Source organism: Hakea prostrata, chromosome 8, assembly GCF_041222555.1.
Source record: "Hakea prostrata isolate BN-2017 chromosome 8, UWA_Hpros_2, whole genome shotgun sequence".
Taxonomy (NCBI): domain Eukaryota; kingdom Viridiplantae; phylum Streptophyta; class Magnoliopsida; order Proteales; family Proteaceae; genus Hakea; species Hakea prostrata.
The window spans coordinates 12028922-12048767 of NC_142607.1; the positions used below are offsets into that span (position 1 = coordinate 12028922).

At 35.5% G+C, this 19846-nt stretch overlaps 1 protein-coding gene and 1 pseudogene across 2 annotated transcripts; both read right to left on the reverse strand.

Moving 5' to 3' along the window:
• Positions 1-4304: 4304 nt before the first annotated feature.
• Positions 4305-7623, reverse strand: LOC149006937 (alpha-dioxygenase PIOX-like). The gene is made up of 8 exons (XM_089165886.1): positions 7375-7623; positions 7007-7270; positions 6663-6812; positions 6395-6528; positions 5683-6042; positions 5355-5582; positions 5042-5244; positions 4305-4944 (listed from the first exon to the last, which is right to left on the reverse strand). Exons 1-8 carry the CDS (start codon positions 7492-7494, stop codon positions 4475-4477), a joined length of 1929 nt encoding a protein of 642 aa, XP_089022012.1. The 5' UTR covers positions 7495-7623; the 3' UTR covers positions 4305-4474.
• A 6412-nt stretch (positions 7624-14035) lies between these two features.
• LOC149006938 (alpha-dioxygenase PIOX-like) lies at positions 14036-16183 on the reverse strand (annotated as a pseudogene). The gene is made up of 5 exons (XR_016175273.1): positions 16122-16183; positions 15889-15993; positions 15010-15236; positions 14692-14895; positions 14036-14595 (listed from the first exon to the last, which is right to left on the reverse strand). The product of XR_016175273.1 is annotated as an alpha-dioxygenase PIOX-like (transcript).
• Between the last annotated feature and the right edge of the window lie 3663 nt (positions 16184-19846).

A 19846-nucleotide genomic window follows, 5' to 3' on the forward strand; every position in this document is an offset into this window, starting at 1 on the left:
TATCAATGAGAGTCATTCTAGAGAACACCCAATGGAAGTCTCCATGGACAAAATGCTTGAATGGTGCAGCAAGGAGAGCCTGTAGAGATGCCATTACTGGTGACATATCGTTTCTTTTCTAAAACTGCTGAACGCTGAGAATATAGCTTCAGAGTCTGGAGGTGCCTCTCTTTATAGCTCTATAAATACACCGCGTGGGATTATTTTGAGACAGAATTTTTGCCAAGTATCTACATTTGGAAATGGTAGTTTTTCTTTCTTTTTCGTGTATAATAATCATTAAAATCAAATAATACTGTTGAAGCAAAAAATCAAATCAAATCAAATCATATATATATATATATATATATATATATATATTGCATTATCTTATTTTTTTAAATAATTCTTCAGCATCAATAATCAATTGGCTTCCTTTAGTTCAAAGTTCATACCATATACTTTTGTGAGTAAAACTCTTACTTGCGTAGTTGCAACGACACTTCTTACAATTCAAACTCATATCTTGTCTCCCTTCGCATTTTAGATTGAGAAAAACTGCAGGAATGTGCTTCATTCCTATTTGTAAGAATTTCTTGTGAAATTAAAATAGAAGAACAAAAAAGGATGACAAATAAGAAATAAATTACGCATAAACTCTTGCACCAACCATTCACATCTTTTCTTGTAAAAAGTTATTGTGATTAATCTTAGTAGGGTATGTGATCAATTTATTTCTGATATAAGTATGTTGTACGATCATAGCTAGGTTTCTATTAAAAACTTGATCCTTAAGGTCATACTGTAAATAGCAATAATATTAACTAGGATGTATCAATATATGTGGGTAAAGGACTATACTTTTTCCTTCTATCTGAATTTTAGTAGTTACGTATCAACTTCATCTATCTGCTTCACATTAATGAGATATCAACCCTACAAGTGGTATTAGTGTTCAAACTAATAGAAGATAACATATATGGTTGAATAAAAAAAATTCTCATAAGAAGCTACTAGATAGAAAATATTGATTGTGACTGAGAATTAGATGAGATAAGATGGTAAAGTAGATACAGGAGAACAAGAGGGATAACAAATAATAAGGACTTTGACCATTAATTCTTAAAAATAAATCTTAATTTCAGTATTTTCTTGATTTCAAAGTATCTTTATTTTGGTGTTATGGATGCCATGATTTTGAACCAAGTTAGGACATATCTATCATTCATTAACTAGAAAATGAAGGGTTTGTTAGCACACCTCAATCTATTCATCTTGCTACTTTCATATACACTTTCTTAACGCCTTGCTACAAATAAGTCTTAATCTCATTTCTCTCTTTATTCATAATAGATAGAGACAGAGAGGGAGAGAGTGATGGTGGAAAGACTAACTGCACGTTTGGTAACTGTCTTTTCTAATAATCATTTTCTAGTGTATTTATCAAAGAACGGTGATCTGAACATAATTTTGACAATTTGGTGAAATTTGTGCCGAGAATACTTGAGGCAATGAATTTTTTTTTAAACACAAAAAAAAAAATCTAATGAAGGCGGAAAGGAGTTAGAAGTTGCATGTGAATGAAGTTTGGACTAAAAGGTCCTCTTTGAATTAATTTTGATGTGCTTTTTGTTTTTGAGAATGACAAAACAACTCAAAGTTGTCTTGCAAAAAGCCTTTTCATAAAAGAAAATTAGACCAGTTCATTTTCTGAAAACGAAAGAAAGACCCATTTTAACAAACGCTTTTTCACATTGATTCTTCCGTGTTCTAAGAAGAAAAGAATACACAAAATTATTTCTTGGCCTGTTACCAAACGTGCTATAGTGGGTTGCATCTTTTTTTTATTTTATTGATGTTTCCTTAAATTATAATGTAATTATTATATAAAACTATTATATATATATATATATATATATATATATATATATATATATATATATATATATATATATATATATATATATATATATATATATGTGTTTTTTTAAATTACTAATCAAACCTTAGACTTTATTTGAAATTATTGATATCTTATCGTTAAGCTCTAAGTAGCTAATTGATGATGTAGAATTTATGTATTTTTCAAAAATCCTAAAATAATCCAAAATTTTGTTATTATTCTTGAATAATTGTTGATGCCCATTTGTACCATAGCTTAATTTCTAATTGAACTTTCTTCTTTACAAAATTTATTACCCTTCTCATTTCTAATGGTGTTAAAAGACTTCTTAAGGTTGGGCGTGCAATGTCTACTTCGCCCTTTGCTAGAATTAAAAAGCCAAAAGACAATATTACATTCATTTAGAAAATCATATGGAAAACCAATTTCACCCTTATATAATAGTCATTTTGGATTTAAAAAAGCTAGACATTCAAGGCATCTTGTCATCAATTAGATTATATTGCTTGAGTAAGGGCCTGTTTGGTTTCATGAGTCTGGAGATTTCAAATATTTAGAGATTTCAAATTTATAGACTTCAAATCTATGGAATCATAATTTATAAAATTAAGTGTTTGGTTGTGGAATGAAAAAAGGCAGAAGGGATTAGTTTATTGTTGCGGCCCTAAAGGAATATCAGTAATTTCGGGTAAAGTTTAAGGTTGGATTAGTAATTTTAAATAGTACAAAATATAAAGTAGCAATTAAGTTATAATATAAGTGAACAAATGGCAAAATAGATATTACACATTCAACTTGAGCAGCCTTTTAAAACCTTTTGAAGTTAACATGAAACAATAATTTCATAAAGAGTGAGTTTGGTTACTAACTAAGCTATGGTATAAGGAAACAACAATAATTATCCCAAAAAAAAAAAAACACAACGTGAAAGGGATTTTGCCATTAAAGCTGATTAGAGAATAATTAAACATCAAATAGAATGTATTATGTTTGATTAATCCACCTCATTTAAAATCCTAATGCAATCCTCTTCATCTGGTAAGAGGCCCTTTATGTCAAAATTAATTGATATAAAAAGGGAAAGATTTTGGATAAAAAGTATTTAGTGCCGACCTCGATTCATGAACAACTTGGTTGTAAAAATAAAAAAATAAAAAATTTCATGAACAACCGTGTGAGAATCAGTCCATGGAGATAAGAAGATTAAAAAAGAAAGAGAGAAAGATTTTGACCATTATTTCTGCAGATCAAAATCTTAAGTTTCAATAATTTCTTTTGACCACGCTGGTCATGGTATCCTCATTGATCAACAATGCCTTCTTTTGAACGGTAAATAAAAAATTTCTGCACCAGTTCCTATTGACCTGGGCATAAAATTCAGAGAAAGAATGCAAGCTTCTTCAGCCCCACATTGAGTCATCAAGTGGTGAATATGAATAAATTTTGGATTTGGCCGCCAGGAATCTGGACTTAGCGAAACTTCTTGTGAGTTGTGAGTCGTATTGTGACATCATTCATTAGAAACTGGAGCCACTGATTGAAGCATTTTTGTCCTTCGCCCATAAGGGATTTCAAGGAGAATTGTTGATCGAAATAAGTTTTGAATCTAGCATGCAATGGTGTGCATGCAGAAGGTGTCAACTGGAATGGTCAGAATATTATTAACTTCATCAATAAGGTTCAGAATCTGTAACTCAAAAAAGGTATTCAATGCGGTGAAGCTCTCAAAGGAGAGGATTGATGCAGTGGATGAGGCAGGTGACAAGGAAGTGGCTAACTCTTACAATGTCATTCCTGGAGATGTGACGCATTTTTACAAACACTTAAAAGGCCAAGCTAGTGGTTATCCCCACGGGAGAAGGGAGCCTAATGAAACGCTCCTGTGACTTCGAGAAAGCCAGTGGAGATGTTCCTGATGATCCATACCTTATCCAAGACTTTGCTGTCAACAACTTTCGAACACTGGATGATTACCTTCTCAAGGCCTGGTCAATCCTGCATTACTACCGCTGCTCAATAAGGTTTCAAATCTCAACCTCTCAGGAATCAAAGATTCTGGGTTGGACTATGTTATTGTTGTTAAGGTATTTGAGTCATACTCAACTGATGTTGAGATATTGAAGTTATACCCAACTTATCTTCTAATACAGACTATTGGGTTAGTTACGATTCAACAATGTAATGGGCATTTGTGGGAGAGTCTAATTAACTGTAGAACCTAGTGTTGTTCTATAAATATTAGCTGGAAGCAACAGGGTATTCCAAATTAGATACTTAGGCTGTAATGTTTTAAGCAACCTTGTGCTTAAACTCTAAACCTAGCAATTGTCTAATATGCAAGTGTATTAATTAACATCAATCTTGTGGAAGCGAGATTGTCTACTTAAGTAAGCAATAATTAGTACGTGTTCTATTAATCGTTTCATCAATTGGATCAATCCCTGTAATTTTACTTGATCTTGAGAAGAGAAAGAAGCACTACAGAATCCTAAGGCAAAGACAATATTGTTTAATTATTGAGACACACATGGCATAAAAAGACACAAACGAGATGCATATGTTATGTAATTAATAAAAGCAACATACTAGGGTTCAAAGTGGAATTCGAAGATAGAGAGGGATGGGATTGGAACGGTTGGGAGTTGAGTCCCAAACAGAGAAGGCACTGGTGGAATTCATCCACTTCTCTGTAATCTCAGGGTAATGGCGGTGAATCACATCACGAAGGCTTTCCGTAGTGTTCACCCATTCAAAACCTTTCTTTGTGTAAGTCTCCTCATTGAAGTCGCTCGTGAAGAACCTATCTGCTTCCAATCTCCTCGTAGCCATGACGATGAAAATCACAAATGCCGTCTCACTAATGGCAAAGCCCTTGATCTTCTTCTCGGCCATGAGACCCACAAGTAGATCAAGCTGCTCAACATCATCATCATACACTTCGCGTAATGTATGAATGGCTTCAACATCATCTGTCAGATCTTCCCATTTGGAGATTGGAATTAACATCACTCCCCTCCTAAACTCGTTGTATCTTGCTACATTCCTCTCCCTGTCCCTGTAAACTGCATTAAAAAACACAAAAGGATATATATCATCATCTTCTCCTTCAATATTCATTCTGGAATCTTTCTGAATCCATTAAAGGGTTTTTCTACTCACTTTCAAGAGCAGGGAGATCAACATGGTCAGGTCTATCAGTCTCATCTGGATTTTGGGGAATGAGATCTCTCATCCATGTTGGGTAGTTAAAAAGCTCTAAAGCTCCACTTGCCTGGTGTCCCATGGAAACCAATTGCCTTACAAATCCAATCTCAGATAAGGTTTCCTCTCCGTTAATGCCTATCAAGTCGGTCATTGGAACCCTGATTTTCACAAGAGTTTGAAACCATCATTACTGCTACTGCAAAGTGTTTGATAATCGTCATCAAATGAAAAAAAAATCAAAGTGACCAAGAGGCAGAGTGATATTTACATCTTAAGCAAGGGTGGTGATTTGTTGGCTCCAGGAGAAGCAGAAAGATTTCGGATTTGAAGTTTGTCTGGTAAAAGAGAATGCATTCTATAAACGCTGGTGAATTCCTCAGTTAGAGAGTATGGAACCCCATGATTTTCAGGCTTCCTTAATCCAACCAAACCTCCCAAAATGGATCCTCCTACATGCCCAAATGTGTCCTTAAATTTCTTCCCCAAAATCCCATACCTGCATTTGCATTTAAAAAAGTATGTTAATCAAAGACTTTAATGTGATTGGACAAATCTAGTATAGGATAAGTTAAAAGACTTCATTTAACGTGTTTCACCAATTGGCACGCATGGATGCGAGTAGTGTATCGGTCTTTAGAAGCTCGACAGTCCAATCAATAGTATGGATCTTAGCAATGACAGCAGAAGTAACTAGTCTTGCATGGCGATAAAGTTCTTCGTCTTCAAGGTGAGGGTATTCTTTCTTGAGGGCATCACACACAGCATTGTGTTCCTTAATGAAAAGGGCCTGGAAGGTTGAAACCCCAGCCCAGCTATTGCGCACGTCGCCAGATATGGCTCTCCCATCTTCTTCATGTAAGAGAAGGCCATTTTCTGATATCTTGAGCTTCCCATCTTTGTAGGTTCTCACTTTCTCAAGCCTTTTTGCATTGCTTCCATATATAGCACTTCCATCCCTATACATTTCCCAATAACATTTTAGGGTAATTAAGAATTCTCTGTAGGGAAGCATGGACTCATGCCTAGATGAGATGAGAGCGTTTTGCTAGACTAGTGCCACTGATGTGGTGGTGCCTACGTTGGATGCTCGTCACCCTAGTCTTTATTAAATCTCAATCGCTCAGAACACCATGAGCACATATAACCAACTTAAGCGAGAAAAAAATCAGTTTTTCTTCAAAATGTACCGATATGGTTATGAATGGCAGAGATTTAATGAAGACTAGGTGACGCCCATCCAAAGCCATGCACCACCTACACGTTAGCGGCACTAGCCTAGCATGATCTCGGGATGAGTCAATTACTTACCACCAAGGTGTTCGAATGTTTAAGCTACCAGTCTTGATGTCGTAGAAACCAGTTGGGACCTCCTTGGTCTTCCAGAATCTGAAAGAACTGAGTGGGCACTGGTTCTCTACTTCTCTTGGCACCGTGAGCTCTACCTGCAAGCATTATAAATAGTGATACACTTATATTATGAACCGTTGCATGAGAATTATTATTACATTGATAACAATTCACCATAAAATCTCTGAAACTGCTCTTGATGTATTGAAGTAGCTAGCTTATAATAAACCTGTTTGGTGTCCTCTAAGTGGTCAATCCAATCGTGTATCATGAACTGAATCCACGAAGCTGCGATCATGTTGAATTGCTTTCCTGTGTCTATCAACTTTCTTCGAGCTAGAAGTTTTGTGGCCACCACCATTGGATCTGGCTTCAGTAGCTACACAATAATGAAACCGGAGCAAAGAAGTGAATCAGTTGAAAAGATTCTCAGGTGAGGGTGATCTCAGCAAGAAATTTAATTATACCAGAAACTTGAAATCTTTTGAGTTATTGAAAGAGTTCAGATGAAACCCAACCGCGAGAGAGGAACAGCATGAGTGCATGAGAGCAAGGTTTGTATTTAATGTATACCTGATGCTTCTGATCAACGGGAGGAATATTGCGACCAAAGAAGGTTCCTTGGCTACCTGCAGCTTCATTGAAAGGATCATTATATATCCCTTCAGCTGTTCTGTAAGGATAATCTGCTGGGTTAAATCGAACCCCAGTTGGTGTGGTTCCCACGTTAAGCAGGTTATATTCCTGGTGGAGGTGTCTCCTTATGGCCAGGTAAATTAGTCCCAAGAACACTGGTAATCGATGCCATATTCCCAGCTTATCAATGCTGTGCATTAACTGCACCAACACAACACAAGTACACAACACGCAAATTAAGAACAAAATCTGTGCTTGTTATCAAGCTAGGAAGAAGCAGGAAAGGAAAGAAAGGCAGTAATTACCAGGAAAAGAAATTTATCAATGAGAGTCATTCTAGAGAACACCCAATGGAAGTCTCCATGGACAAAATGCTTGAATGGTGCAGCAAGGAGAGCCTGCAGAGATTTCATTACTGGTGACATATCGTTTCTTCCCTAAAACTGATGAACTTTGAGAATATGGCTTCAGAGCTTGGAGGTGCCTCTGTTTATAGCTTAGTAAATACACCTTGTGGGATTATTTTGAGATCGAATCTACATTAGGAAATGAAAGTTCTTTTCATTGAAATTAATAAGCACACCACGTTTGGTGGCCGTCTCTATTTAGAGGTATAAAGTCTTAGGAGGTCCGTGGTCCAATTCTCCGTAGGCAAAATTTATAATATTACTGTTGGATGAAAAAAATCAATTATTATGCATAGTCGCATTCATTGATGTATTATCCTTTTATTTTTATTTATTTTTCAGCTTCAGTAATTTATTATTTTTTTGACAATATCAAGTGGCACCCAATTTAGAAATGTGAGAATAAAACCTAGGACCACATCCAGGCAAGTGATAAAAATATGCTTAAAATAATTTTCTTTCTCTGATTGAAAAAAAATAAGAACTTGCTTCCTTGTGATCGAAGTTAATTTACAGTGCATGCATTTGTAAGTAAAACTCTTCATTTTGTCAATACTTTTTATAATTCAAAGTCAATTACTTTTGTGACTAAAACTCTTAGTTGCATCAATATTTGTATTCACGAATACATTTTTGTACTTTTCTCCATCAATCTTGTACACAGGTGAGAAAGGTGAGCCAGGTCTTGGCCCTTTTTTTTTTTTCTTTGTCAACACCTACTCTATTCTTTTTTTTCTTAGGATCATACCTAAATAGCTATAATATTGATTGGGGTGCATCAAAATATCTATGTAAAGGGCTATAATGCTCCTCATGTCTTAGTTTTCAGCGTTACGTGTCACCATCATATATGTGCTTCGTATTAATAAGATAACAATCCAACACGTAATAGTTGAATAAAAATTCTCATAAGCTACTGGATAGAAAATATTAAATGTGACTGAGAAATTAGTTAGTCCCAGCAGAGAGGGGAACAAGAAGGATACGATAAAGACTTTGACCATTAATTCTTAAAAATGAACCTAGGTAGTTCATATCTATCATTCATGAATTAATTAGAAAATGGAGGCATTTATTAACCGAAAGAAGGTCGAAAAGGGTTTTGAATCTTTCAAAGGTGATCTAAGAGTTTTGTGAATAATCAAAATATTTCATAGGTCTCATATAATAAGATGCACAACTCAAATTGAAAACTAACATCGTTAATCATTAAAAGATCTGTGATTCCTTTAAACTTTCGTTGTCCAAGATTGATCAATGTTTATCCATTCATCCCCAAAAGATAATCTGTGATTCTTTTTTACTTTCGTTGTCCAAGATTGATCAATGTTTATCCATTCATCTAATGTCACCCATAAACGAGGACATGATGATGATATTATAAATTACCATTGAAAAATAATCATGTAAAATTTTCTACAAAGAAGATTTTCAATTGAAAAGTACATAATTAGCAAAATATAAATTGAAAAGCACATATCTCCGAATTAAATACATTATGACATTATCATCGTTGAAAAATATCATAACAACAAAAAGTCTTGTCCCAACTAAATTAATAAACATGTAAAACACTCTACGAAGAAGATTTTCAGTTGAAAGGTAAATGGTTAGCACAAAAAAAATTTGAAAAATAGATATCAATTGAATTAAATACAATGCAAGGGCCTAGTGGAAATAGTCCAGCTACTCTTCAGAGTCATCCATAATTTCATGTACCAATGTGTATAACCAAATTAACCATTTTATCTCCTTTGATTCATCGTAATTCGTCTCCTTCCATTAAATACAATGAAAAGATATGCCGGTTTTTGCTTCTTGAAGCTATTATCATCAAATATCAACTCAGTTGATAGTTATCAACAACTCCCAGTAAAAAGCCAAGGTTCGATTTTTCTTGATCGTGTATGTAAAAGTCCGTTCTCCGTAAATTAATATGAAATATTATTTAAAAAATAAAAGTAAAAACAAAAACAAAAGTTTCTTAAAGCTCTCTACCGATTGGTTTGATGCAGATGATAACGCTCTCTAAACTTTCGTTGTTTTTGTCATTGCATGATCCAATTTTCCTTAGATCTCATTCCTATCTTAAACTTTTGTTGTTTTTGTCATTGCATGATCCAATTGTCCTTAGATCTCCTTCCTATCTTATTCTTCCCTTATAGGCAGGAAGAAAGATTATTTTTTTCCTTTTTTATACATTACTATTAATGAAAATAAGAATAATTTGGTAGATATAAGGCCAATAACTTCGTATTTTCTGTGAATTATGATGAGGGAAGGGATTTCTATAAAAATAAAAATAATAATTTGGTAGGTAAAAATAGGACTAATATCACCTCGTAAAAAAAAATGTCAAAAGTGACATCTATGGTTGGGCTAGAGAGAAAAAGAGAGGGCGAAGAAAAAAAAAATGTAATAAAAAAAAAAAAAGAGTTTATATTAGGCTCCACCGGCGAATAGTCCTAAAGGCCACAAAATAAAATAAGAAAGGGTGTTAGTATAATAAATGGGAGGAACATCTACCAAGACTGGTTTGGGGAGAATTTGAAAGCTTCCTTTGCAAGAAAATGTGCATATATATTACATGTTTCATATGAGTCCCACTTTTACTATGTAGTTCAGAAGTATCAAGGGAGTACATTGTTCTCTCCCGACAAAAAACTAATCCAAACTTGTTACAGGGGACGGTATGAAGATGCCAGCACCCATGGAACAAAGTTCACGGAGCCTTCAAAGATTGAGTTTATGAGGGCACTACTTAACGCTTGTTTTGCACCAAGAATTATTTTGATGAATCCCAGATTGTATTTGAATTTGTTACCCGACAGCCCAAATTACCTTGAGAGATTTACAATGTTCATTACATATTAGATTAGGATTTTGATGTAAATATGTAGCTATTTACTCTCCTCTAACTGAGTTTTGATAATTGAAATTATTGGATTGTTGGATACCATGAGTTTTCTTCTCCTTGAGGGTTTATCATGTAACAGATATTTTGTTTGACTAATCTACCTCATTTAAAACCCTAAAACGTAATCCTCTACCATTTGGCAAGAGGCTTTCAATAATGTCAAAATTAATTATTATTAAAAATAGTTTGAATAAAAAGCGAAAGATTTTAAATAAAAGAATTAACTCTCTTATTTATTAATTTATTTATTCCCCCACCCCACCCCCACCCCACCCCGGCCACCAACCCCCAACTCTCATGTCCAGGGATTCTTACATATACACAAGTGCTGACCACGATTCATGAATAACCTTGTGAGAATCACTCCCTGGAGATAGAAAATTAAAGAAAAGGAGAGCAAGAGAGATCACCAATCAGAAAGACTTTGACTATTATTTCTGCTGATCAAAATCTTTAAGTCTCACGTTTTTCCTTTTGATCACACAGGTCATTGTCTCCTTATCGATCTAACTGGCGGCTTTCTTTGAACAGTAAATAAACCATTTCTGCAGCAGTTTCTATTGACCCGGGCATAAAATTCAGAAGAAAAAAAATGCATCAAGTGGTGATCAATATGAATATTTTGGATTTGGCCGCCAGGAATTTGGACCACCTAGCGAAACTTCTTGTGCCATCATTCATTAGAAACTCGAACCAGTTTTATCCTTCGGCCACAAGAGATTTCAAAGAGAGTTGTCGATCGAAAAAAGTTTTGAATCTTTCAATGGCGTGCAGAAGGTGGCAGCTGAAATGGTCAGGATATTATTAACTTCATACAATAGGTTCAGAGAATCTACAACTCAAAAACAGGCATCCTTCTTTCTTCACCCCAATGCAGAAAACATTTTTTTTTGATCTTGGTTGGATAAAACATGAATTATTTGTAGCAACTTGCAAAAGCACAAAAGACCCATCTTGTGAGGGTTTGATTATTCATCAATTTGATGTCTCTTCCGTCATGGTTTAGTGAAGGGTAATTTTCATCTGGACCCCCGAGGTTTGGTCTATGTCATTTTTAGTCTAAAAATATTGAAATTTTGCATCTGCCTCCCCTGTACTTTAGAAAAAATCAATTTAAGGACAAATTTTGATTTTTATGACCAATTTGCCCTTATTCTTTTTTACTAAAAATTTTCCCAAATTTTAGCAAGATGGATGAAGGGATTCCGCCTTCACCCATCTTCTTCATTGATTGGGCTGAGCACAGACAAATTAGTAGAAACTACCAAACAATATACACGTCAAACTCTGTTAGGATTTTATCCTCATAATCCCAACTCTGTATTTGTTGAGATCAACGGTTGCGTCTTCGTTGGTACTGCAACTCCTAACACCACTGAGCCATACACTCTCCCACCTTAGCCCATATTTCCTTTTCCACTACAAGTTTCCCTTCCCTCTCTTGTTGGAACATTCACAGAATTTCCATAAATTTGATTTACCCTTGTAACTATTTATTGCTACAGCATCTTAATTTTATTGTTTCTGTTCACACAGGAGATGTTGATATTCCATTACTTTAATGAACTGGTTATTCCGGATTGCAGCAGCCAAACAATTTCAAAATTATTTTAGAAAGAACTGCAATTAGGATTCATGTAGAGAAACCGAAGCCTTCTCCAGATAATATTTCAAAGAAGAAGGGTTCAAGATCGATGAAACGGGAAGTACCAAAACCTAGTGATCTCCCCCAGGAAGCGATCAGTGTTAAAAACCCATTCGTTAGTTTTGAGGAAAGAGATGAGATTTTAACGCGATAAATTTTCTACCCGTCTCCTCCGCCGAGAAGTTTGCCTTTACCTAAGTTCTCTGTTAGGCCAAAAATAAGCGGTAATGCTGGAGCCGGAGGGGTTGACGCCGGTGCTACTGATGATCTCTGGCGACTTTTGCGATTGCTGTGATTGGATGATGGGAGAGATACTTGGTTGGGACTTCTCAGTACATATATCTTCAAATCAAGGGTTGTTGTTTGATGAAATGGTTGATAGAAAATGTGTTACCTTGTTTTTCAAAAGAGGTGCGTGGTTAGGGTTTTACTGAAGCACAAGTTTCATGGCATGTGGGGGTGTGTGTAAAAAAGTTAAATTAAAAAGGGTAAATTGGTCATAAAAATCATAAATTGTCCTTAAATTGACTTTTTCCATAGCACAGGGGAGGCAGATGCAAAGTCTCAGTTTTTTTGGACTAAAAATGACATAGACCAAACCTCAGGAGGTCCAGATGAAAATTACCCGTTTAGTGAATGATGATTCCTAGCATATTAATTTATCACACATTAAGAACAATTTCAGATTTCTTCTTTTTATTTATTTTGCAATGAGTTCCGAGAAGATTACTGATTCCAAGCACTATTTACGTTGCAGATAACATTGAAACTTGTAACAATTATATTTGAATGAAAGCTAAAACTTTTTTCAGATAACATTAGAGCCAGATATCCATGCTAGAAGTCAGCTACAATGCATGTAACAGGAATCCAAAAACAAACTATCTCATTTCTAACGGAAATGCTATTCACAGAAGTCATCGATCCAGCAGCAAGACCGCAACATGTTGGAGATCAGATTCAAATGCCAAATGAAAACAATACAAAATGTGCTACAACATTGTCAAGAAAATGAATCTCACTTCAAACAGAGTACCTACCGCAAAAGACATTCCTGAAGTTCTGGAAGAGCATATATAAGGGACTCCAGCAACCGCTTCCCCAAGATATTCCCCACCCATTACAAGAGCATTCAAGTTCTCGAGGGAGATGGCAAGTCTGCAGGTGGCTGCATCAGGCTCTTGACTTACGTAGAAGGTAATTAATAAAATAACCAACTAGTGCTTGATGTTGATTTATCTCGTCATGTACTTCATAGGGTCTGAATTTGCTACTGTGATCTTTTTATACCTGGGGTGAAGCTCTCAAAGGAGAGGAATGATGCAGTGGATGAGGCTGACAAGGAAGTGGCTTACAGTGTCATTGATGGAGATGTGACGCATTTTTACGAACACTTGAAAGGCCAAGCTAGTGGAGAAAGCCAGTGGAGATGTTCCTGATGATCCACACCTTATCCAAGACTTTGTGGTACACAACTTCCGAACACTGGATGATTACCTTCTCAAGGCCTGATCAATCCTGCATTACTGCTACTTAATAAGATCTCAAATCTCTACTTCTCAAGAATCAAGGATTTGGGTTGGACTACATTATTGCTGTTGAGTTATTGGAGTTATACCCAACTTATGTTTCTAATATAAGCCATCAGATTAGAAACAATCCAACAATGCAATGGGCTTTTGTGGGAGAGTCCAAAATTAACAGCATAATCTAGTGTTGTTCTATAAATACTAGCTGGAAGCAACGGTCTGGGTATTCTAAACTAGATACTCAAGGTATAATGCTTTAGGCAAATTTGTACTTAAACTCTAAACCCTAGCAATTGCCTAATATATAAGTGTATTAATTAACATCAATCTTGTGGAAGTGAGATTGTCTACTTATGTAAGCAATAATTAGTATGCATTCAATTAATCGTTTCAACAATTGGATTGATCCCAGTAATTGAACTTAATCTTGAGAAGAGAAAGAAGCACTACAGATTCTTAAGACAAAGATAATATTGTTTATGGAGACACAAATGGCATAAAAAGATACAAACAAGATGCAATATGTTATGTAATTAACAAAGACAACATACTAGGGTTCATTGTGGAATTCGAAGATAGAGAGGGATGGGATTGGAACGGTTGGGAGTTGAGTCCCAAACAGAGAAGGCACTGGTGGAATTCATCCACTTCTCTATGATCTCAGGGTAATGGCGGTGAATCACATCACAAAGGCTTTCCGTGGTGTTCACCCATTCAAAACCCTTCTTTGTGTAAGTCTCCTCATTGAAGTCGCTCGTGAAGAACCTATCTACTTCCAATCTCTTAGTAGCCATGATGATGAAAATCACAAACGCTGTCTCATTGATGGCAAAGCCCTTGATCTTCTTCTCGGCCATGAGACCCACAAGCAAATCAAGCTGCTCAACATCATCATTATAGACTTCGCGTAATGTATGAATGGCTTCAGCATCATCTGTCAAATCTTCCCATTTGGAGAATCGGAATCAACATCACTCCCCTCCTAAACTCGTTGTACCTTGCTACATTCCTCTCCCTGTCCCTGTAAACTGCATTAAACAACACCAAAGGATATATATCATCATCTTCTTCTTCAATATTCATTCTTGAATCTTTTTGAATTCATTAAAGGGTTTTCTACTTACTTTCAAGAGCAGGGAGATCAACATGGTTAGTTCTATCAGTCCCATCTAGATTTTGGGGAATGAGATCTCTTAGCCATGTTGGGTAGTTAAAAAGCTCTAAAGCTCCACTTGCCTGGTGCCCCCATGGAAACCAATTGCCTTACAAATCCAATCTCAGATAAGGTTTTCTCTCCGTTAATGCCTATCAAGTCAATGATTGGAACCCTGATTTTCACAAGAGTTTGAAACCATCGTTACTGCTACTACAAAGTGTTTAATAATTTTCATCAAATGAAAATAAATCAAATCAAAGTGACAAAGTGGGAGAGTGATATATACGTCTTAAGCAAGAGTGGTGATTTGTTGGCTCCAAGAGAAGCAAAAAGATTCCGGATTTGAAGGTTGTCTGGTAAAAGAGAATGCATTCTATAAACGCTGGTGAATTCCTCAGTTAGAGAATATGGAACCCCATGATTTTCAGGCTTCCTTAATCCAACCAAACCTCCCAAAATGGTCCTCCAACATGCCCAAATGCGTCCTAAAATTTCTTCCCCAAAATCCCATACCTGCATTTGCAATTAAAAAAGTATGTTAGTCATAGATTTTAACACGATTGGACAAATCTAGTGTAAGATAAGTTAAATAATTTTGTGTTTCACTAAGTGAGCATGGATGCGAGTAGTGTATCGGTCTTTAATGAAGCCGGCAATCAATAGTATGAATCTTAGCAATGACAGCAGAAGTAACTAGTCTTGCATAGCGATAAAGTTCTTCGTCTTCAAGGTGAGGGTATTCTTTCTTGAGGGCATCACACACAGCATTGTGTTCCTTAATGAAAAGGGCCTTGAGGTGGAAACCTAGAACTTTATAAGGCCACTAAAAATAGGGTTCATACTTGAGTTCCCAATTAAGGTTATAGAATAAGCGAGCCCAAATACTACTTATCCCTTTTTATTTTTATATATTTTAAATATTAAAGATGAGATGATTTGGTAGTGCCACTGATGTGGTGGTGCCACTTATGCTTCACCCTAGTTTTTATTTAATTTTACAAGGAACACCATGAGCACAATAACCAACAAGAGAAAAAAATAATTTTTCTTCAAAATGTACTGAACCATCTTTTGATGGCAGAGATTTAATGAAGACTTACCCATCCAAACCATCACCACCTACACATTACGCACTCCTATGATCTCGGGTTGAATCATTACTTACCACCAAGGTGTTCGGATGTTTAAGCTACCAGTCTTGACCTCGTAAAACCAGTTATCCTGTCTTCCAGAATCTGAAAGAACTGAGCTGGCACGGTACTCAATACTTCTTTGATGAGAACCAAGTCATTATAAATAGGAACTATACTATGAACCGTTGCAGAGAATATACACATTGCTAAGGATTACCATAAATCTCTAACTCTTTTGATGTATGAAGAGCAACTTATAATAGACCTGTTTGTTGCCTCGTGGTCAATCCATCGTGTATCATGAACTGAATCCAGAAGCTGCGTCATGTTGAATTGCATTCCTGTTAAAGACTTTCTTGAGCAGAAGTTGTGCCACCACCTTGGTCTGGCCCGTAGCAACCAATATGAAACCGGAGCAAAGAACTGAAAAAGTGGAAAAGACACAGCATGGGTGATCTCAGCAAGATTTATACCAGAAACTTGAAATCTTTTGACATCTATTGAGTTATTGAAAGATTCAGATAAACCCGAGAGAGGAACTGCATGAGTGCATGAGGCAAGTTTATTTAATGTTTACCTGATGCTATGATTAGGGAATATTGCGGCCAAAGAAGGTTCCTTGGCTACCTGCAGCTTCATTGAAAGGATCATTATATGTCCCTTCAGCTGTTCTGTAAGGATAATCAACTGGGTTAAATCGAACCCCAGTTGGTGTGGTTCCCACATTAAGCAAGTTATATTCCTGGTGAAGGTGTCTCCTGATGGCCAGGTAAATCAGTCCCAAGAACACTGGTAATCGATGCCATATGCCCAGCTTATCAATGCTGTGCATTAACTGCACCAACACAACACAACACAACACAGCATACATTAAGAATAAAATCTGTGTTAGTTATCAAGCTAGGAAGAAGCAAGAAAGAAAATAAAGACAGTAATTACCAGGAAAAGAAATTTATCAATGAGAGTCATTCTAGAGAACACCCAATGGAAGTCTCCATGGACAAAATGCTTGAATGGTGCAGCAAGGAGAACCTGCAGAGATGCCATTACTGGTGACATATCGTTTCTTTTCTAAAACTGATGAACTCTGAGAATATGGCTTCAGACCCTGGAGGTTCCTCTCTTTATAGCTCTATAAATGCACCATGCGGGATTATTTTGAGATAGAATGTTTGCCTTGATCACTTGGAAATGGATTTTTTTTTTTATTTCTTTCTGTTGAAAAGGAATCATTGAAATTAAATAATACTATGTATGACGGTGTGAGGTCCGTGATCTAATCCTGCATGGCCAAAAAATTTAATAATACTGTTGGAAAAAAAAAATCAAATAATAAGCATATATTGCAGTATCTTTTTATTTTTATTTTATTTTTTTTAACATTAATAATTCATGATCATTAGACAAAATGAGGTGGCACCTAATTTACCAATGCGAGAATTTATAAGATTTACATCAAGAAATAGGACCACCTCCTGGCAACTGACAAAAATATTTTTAAATAATTTTCTTGCTCTGATTTTATTTAAATTTGCAGTAATATTTTTTATAATTCAAAATTAAAAAATTGAGGCAAATTGCAGAAATCCACTGTTGGGGCATAAGATAACTTACTATGCCAAAATCACATTGTGTCTTATGGCTTCTATGGGCACACCATGGACCGCACCACATCCACATTGTTGTTTATATCAAAAAATTCCTTCACAATTTTGTATTTTTGTTATTGTGAAAATCACATGCATTTTATGGCTTCTATGGACACACCATAGTCAGGGAGATTCATGGTGCTGTTCATATGTAATGGAATAAAAGAATAAAAAATTAAAAAAATCCCTCCACCCTCCGTCTAGGGTGGAGGTTTGATTGTTTGAGATAAAACCCACAAGTGAAAAAGAGTCGTTTGAGAGAGAGAAGAAAGAGACACGGATTTTACCTTGGTTCACCTCAATGTGAGGTTATGTCCATTATTAGGTTTTTCACTAATATATATATATATAAGCTCTTAGAAACCCTAAGTCACAGCTATTCATGAGCACAAGTCCAAACTGCAAAGAAATTTCGAAGCCACAGAAACATGGCCCCTTTATAGGCTATGGGGGGCTGCCCCACTCCCTCGCTGGGGTGACCTCCCCGGACCCCGTGTTCGTCGGCAACACAATGAGAAGCATGAGCCATACTCAATAGATCTCAAGAGAGTGTGAGTTGTGATTGATTAAGGATAAGAGTAGTGGGTTAGTAATCTCTTCAAGGGTTGAAAATATGAGTTGAGAGAAGGTGACAGGGATGTACATTTTTGAATTCAATGCTGGAATTTGGTCCTAAATCCGAATACTAAACGAATTTTGTATTTCAATTCTCATAGTAAAGAAGTCTCATTACGCCCGTGGATGTAAGTAACACCGAATCACGTAAATTATTGTGTCCATATTCCTTGCGGTCATTTACTTTTACATAATTTTGCCTAATATATATGTGGGTCCCACACCGACACTATTCACATATCACAACTCACAAGTACATTTTTCTACTTTTCTCCGTCAATCTTGTACACAGGTGGGAAAGGTGATCCTGGTCTTGGCTTCTTTTTTTTCCTTCAACATCTACTTTATTCCTTATTTGTGAGAATTTCATATGAAATTGAAATTATTTAATAATTAAAATGGGAAAACAGAAAAGAATGATAGATAGAAATGAATAAATTACAGTTAAACTCTTGCAAAAACCATTAGAAACCTGATCCTTAGGGTCATACTTAAATAGCAATAATATTGACTGAAATGCATCAAAACATTTATGTGTAAAGGACTATACATTCTCCATGTCTTAAAGTCTTAAACTAATAAAAGATAATAGTTGAATAAAAGTTTTCTCATAAGAAGCTATTAGATAGAAAATATTAATTGTCACTGAGAATTAATTAGTCCCAGCAGAGAGGAGAACAAGAGGGATACGATAAGGACTTTGACCATTAATTCTTAACAATGAAAAATCTTAATTTCAGTATTTTATTGATTGCAGATTATCTTAATTTATTTCAGTTTGAACCTAGCTAGTTACTACATAATCTATCATTCATTAATTAACTAGAAAATGGAGGCATTTATTAACTGAAAAAAAAAAGTCAAAAAGGGTTTTGAATCTTTCAAAGGTGATCAAAGAGTTTTGAGAATAATCAAAATATTTCATAGGTCTCATATAATACAATGCATAACTCAAATTGAAAACTAACATCGATAATCATTAAAAAGATCTATGATTCCTTTTCACTAAAATAAAAAAAAACAAAACAAAGCAGCCCGATGGTTGAGCGGACGGCTCCAACCATGTTGCACATAACCAAGCCTATAGATTCATCGATAACGCGAGGAAGAAAGATTCTTTTTTGCTTTTTTTGGGCATTACGATGAGTGAAGATAAGAATAATTTGGTAGGTAAGGGCAATGATTTCGTGAATTCCTTTTCTATGAAATATGATGAGGAAAGGGATTTTATATAAAAATAATAATAATATTAATAATTTGGTAGGTTAATATATGGCTAATATCACTTCTGTCATAAAAAATGTCACATATTACTTGTCTTATGTGGATCCCACTCCCTACTGTGTAGTTTAAAAGTGTCAAGGGAATACATTGTTCTCTTCCGATGGAAAGCTCATTCAAACTCGTTACAGGGGATAGTATGAAGATGCCAGCATTCATGGAACGAAGTTCGCAAAGATTGAGTTAAAGAGGGGACTTGGTGCTTGTTTTGCGTCAAGAATTATTTTGATGAAGCCCAAGTTGTATTCGAATTTGTTAATTATTTTTAAATAAAAGGCGAAAGATTTTGGATAAAAGTACTAAGAACCAACTCTCATGTCTATCCCTTACATATATACCCAAGTGCTGACCACGATTCATGAACAACCTTGTGAGAATCACTCCCTAGAGATTAGAAAAATAAAGAAGAGGAGAGCTAAGAAGAGAGATCACCAATCAGAAAGAT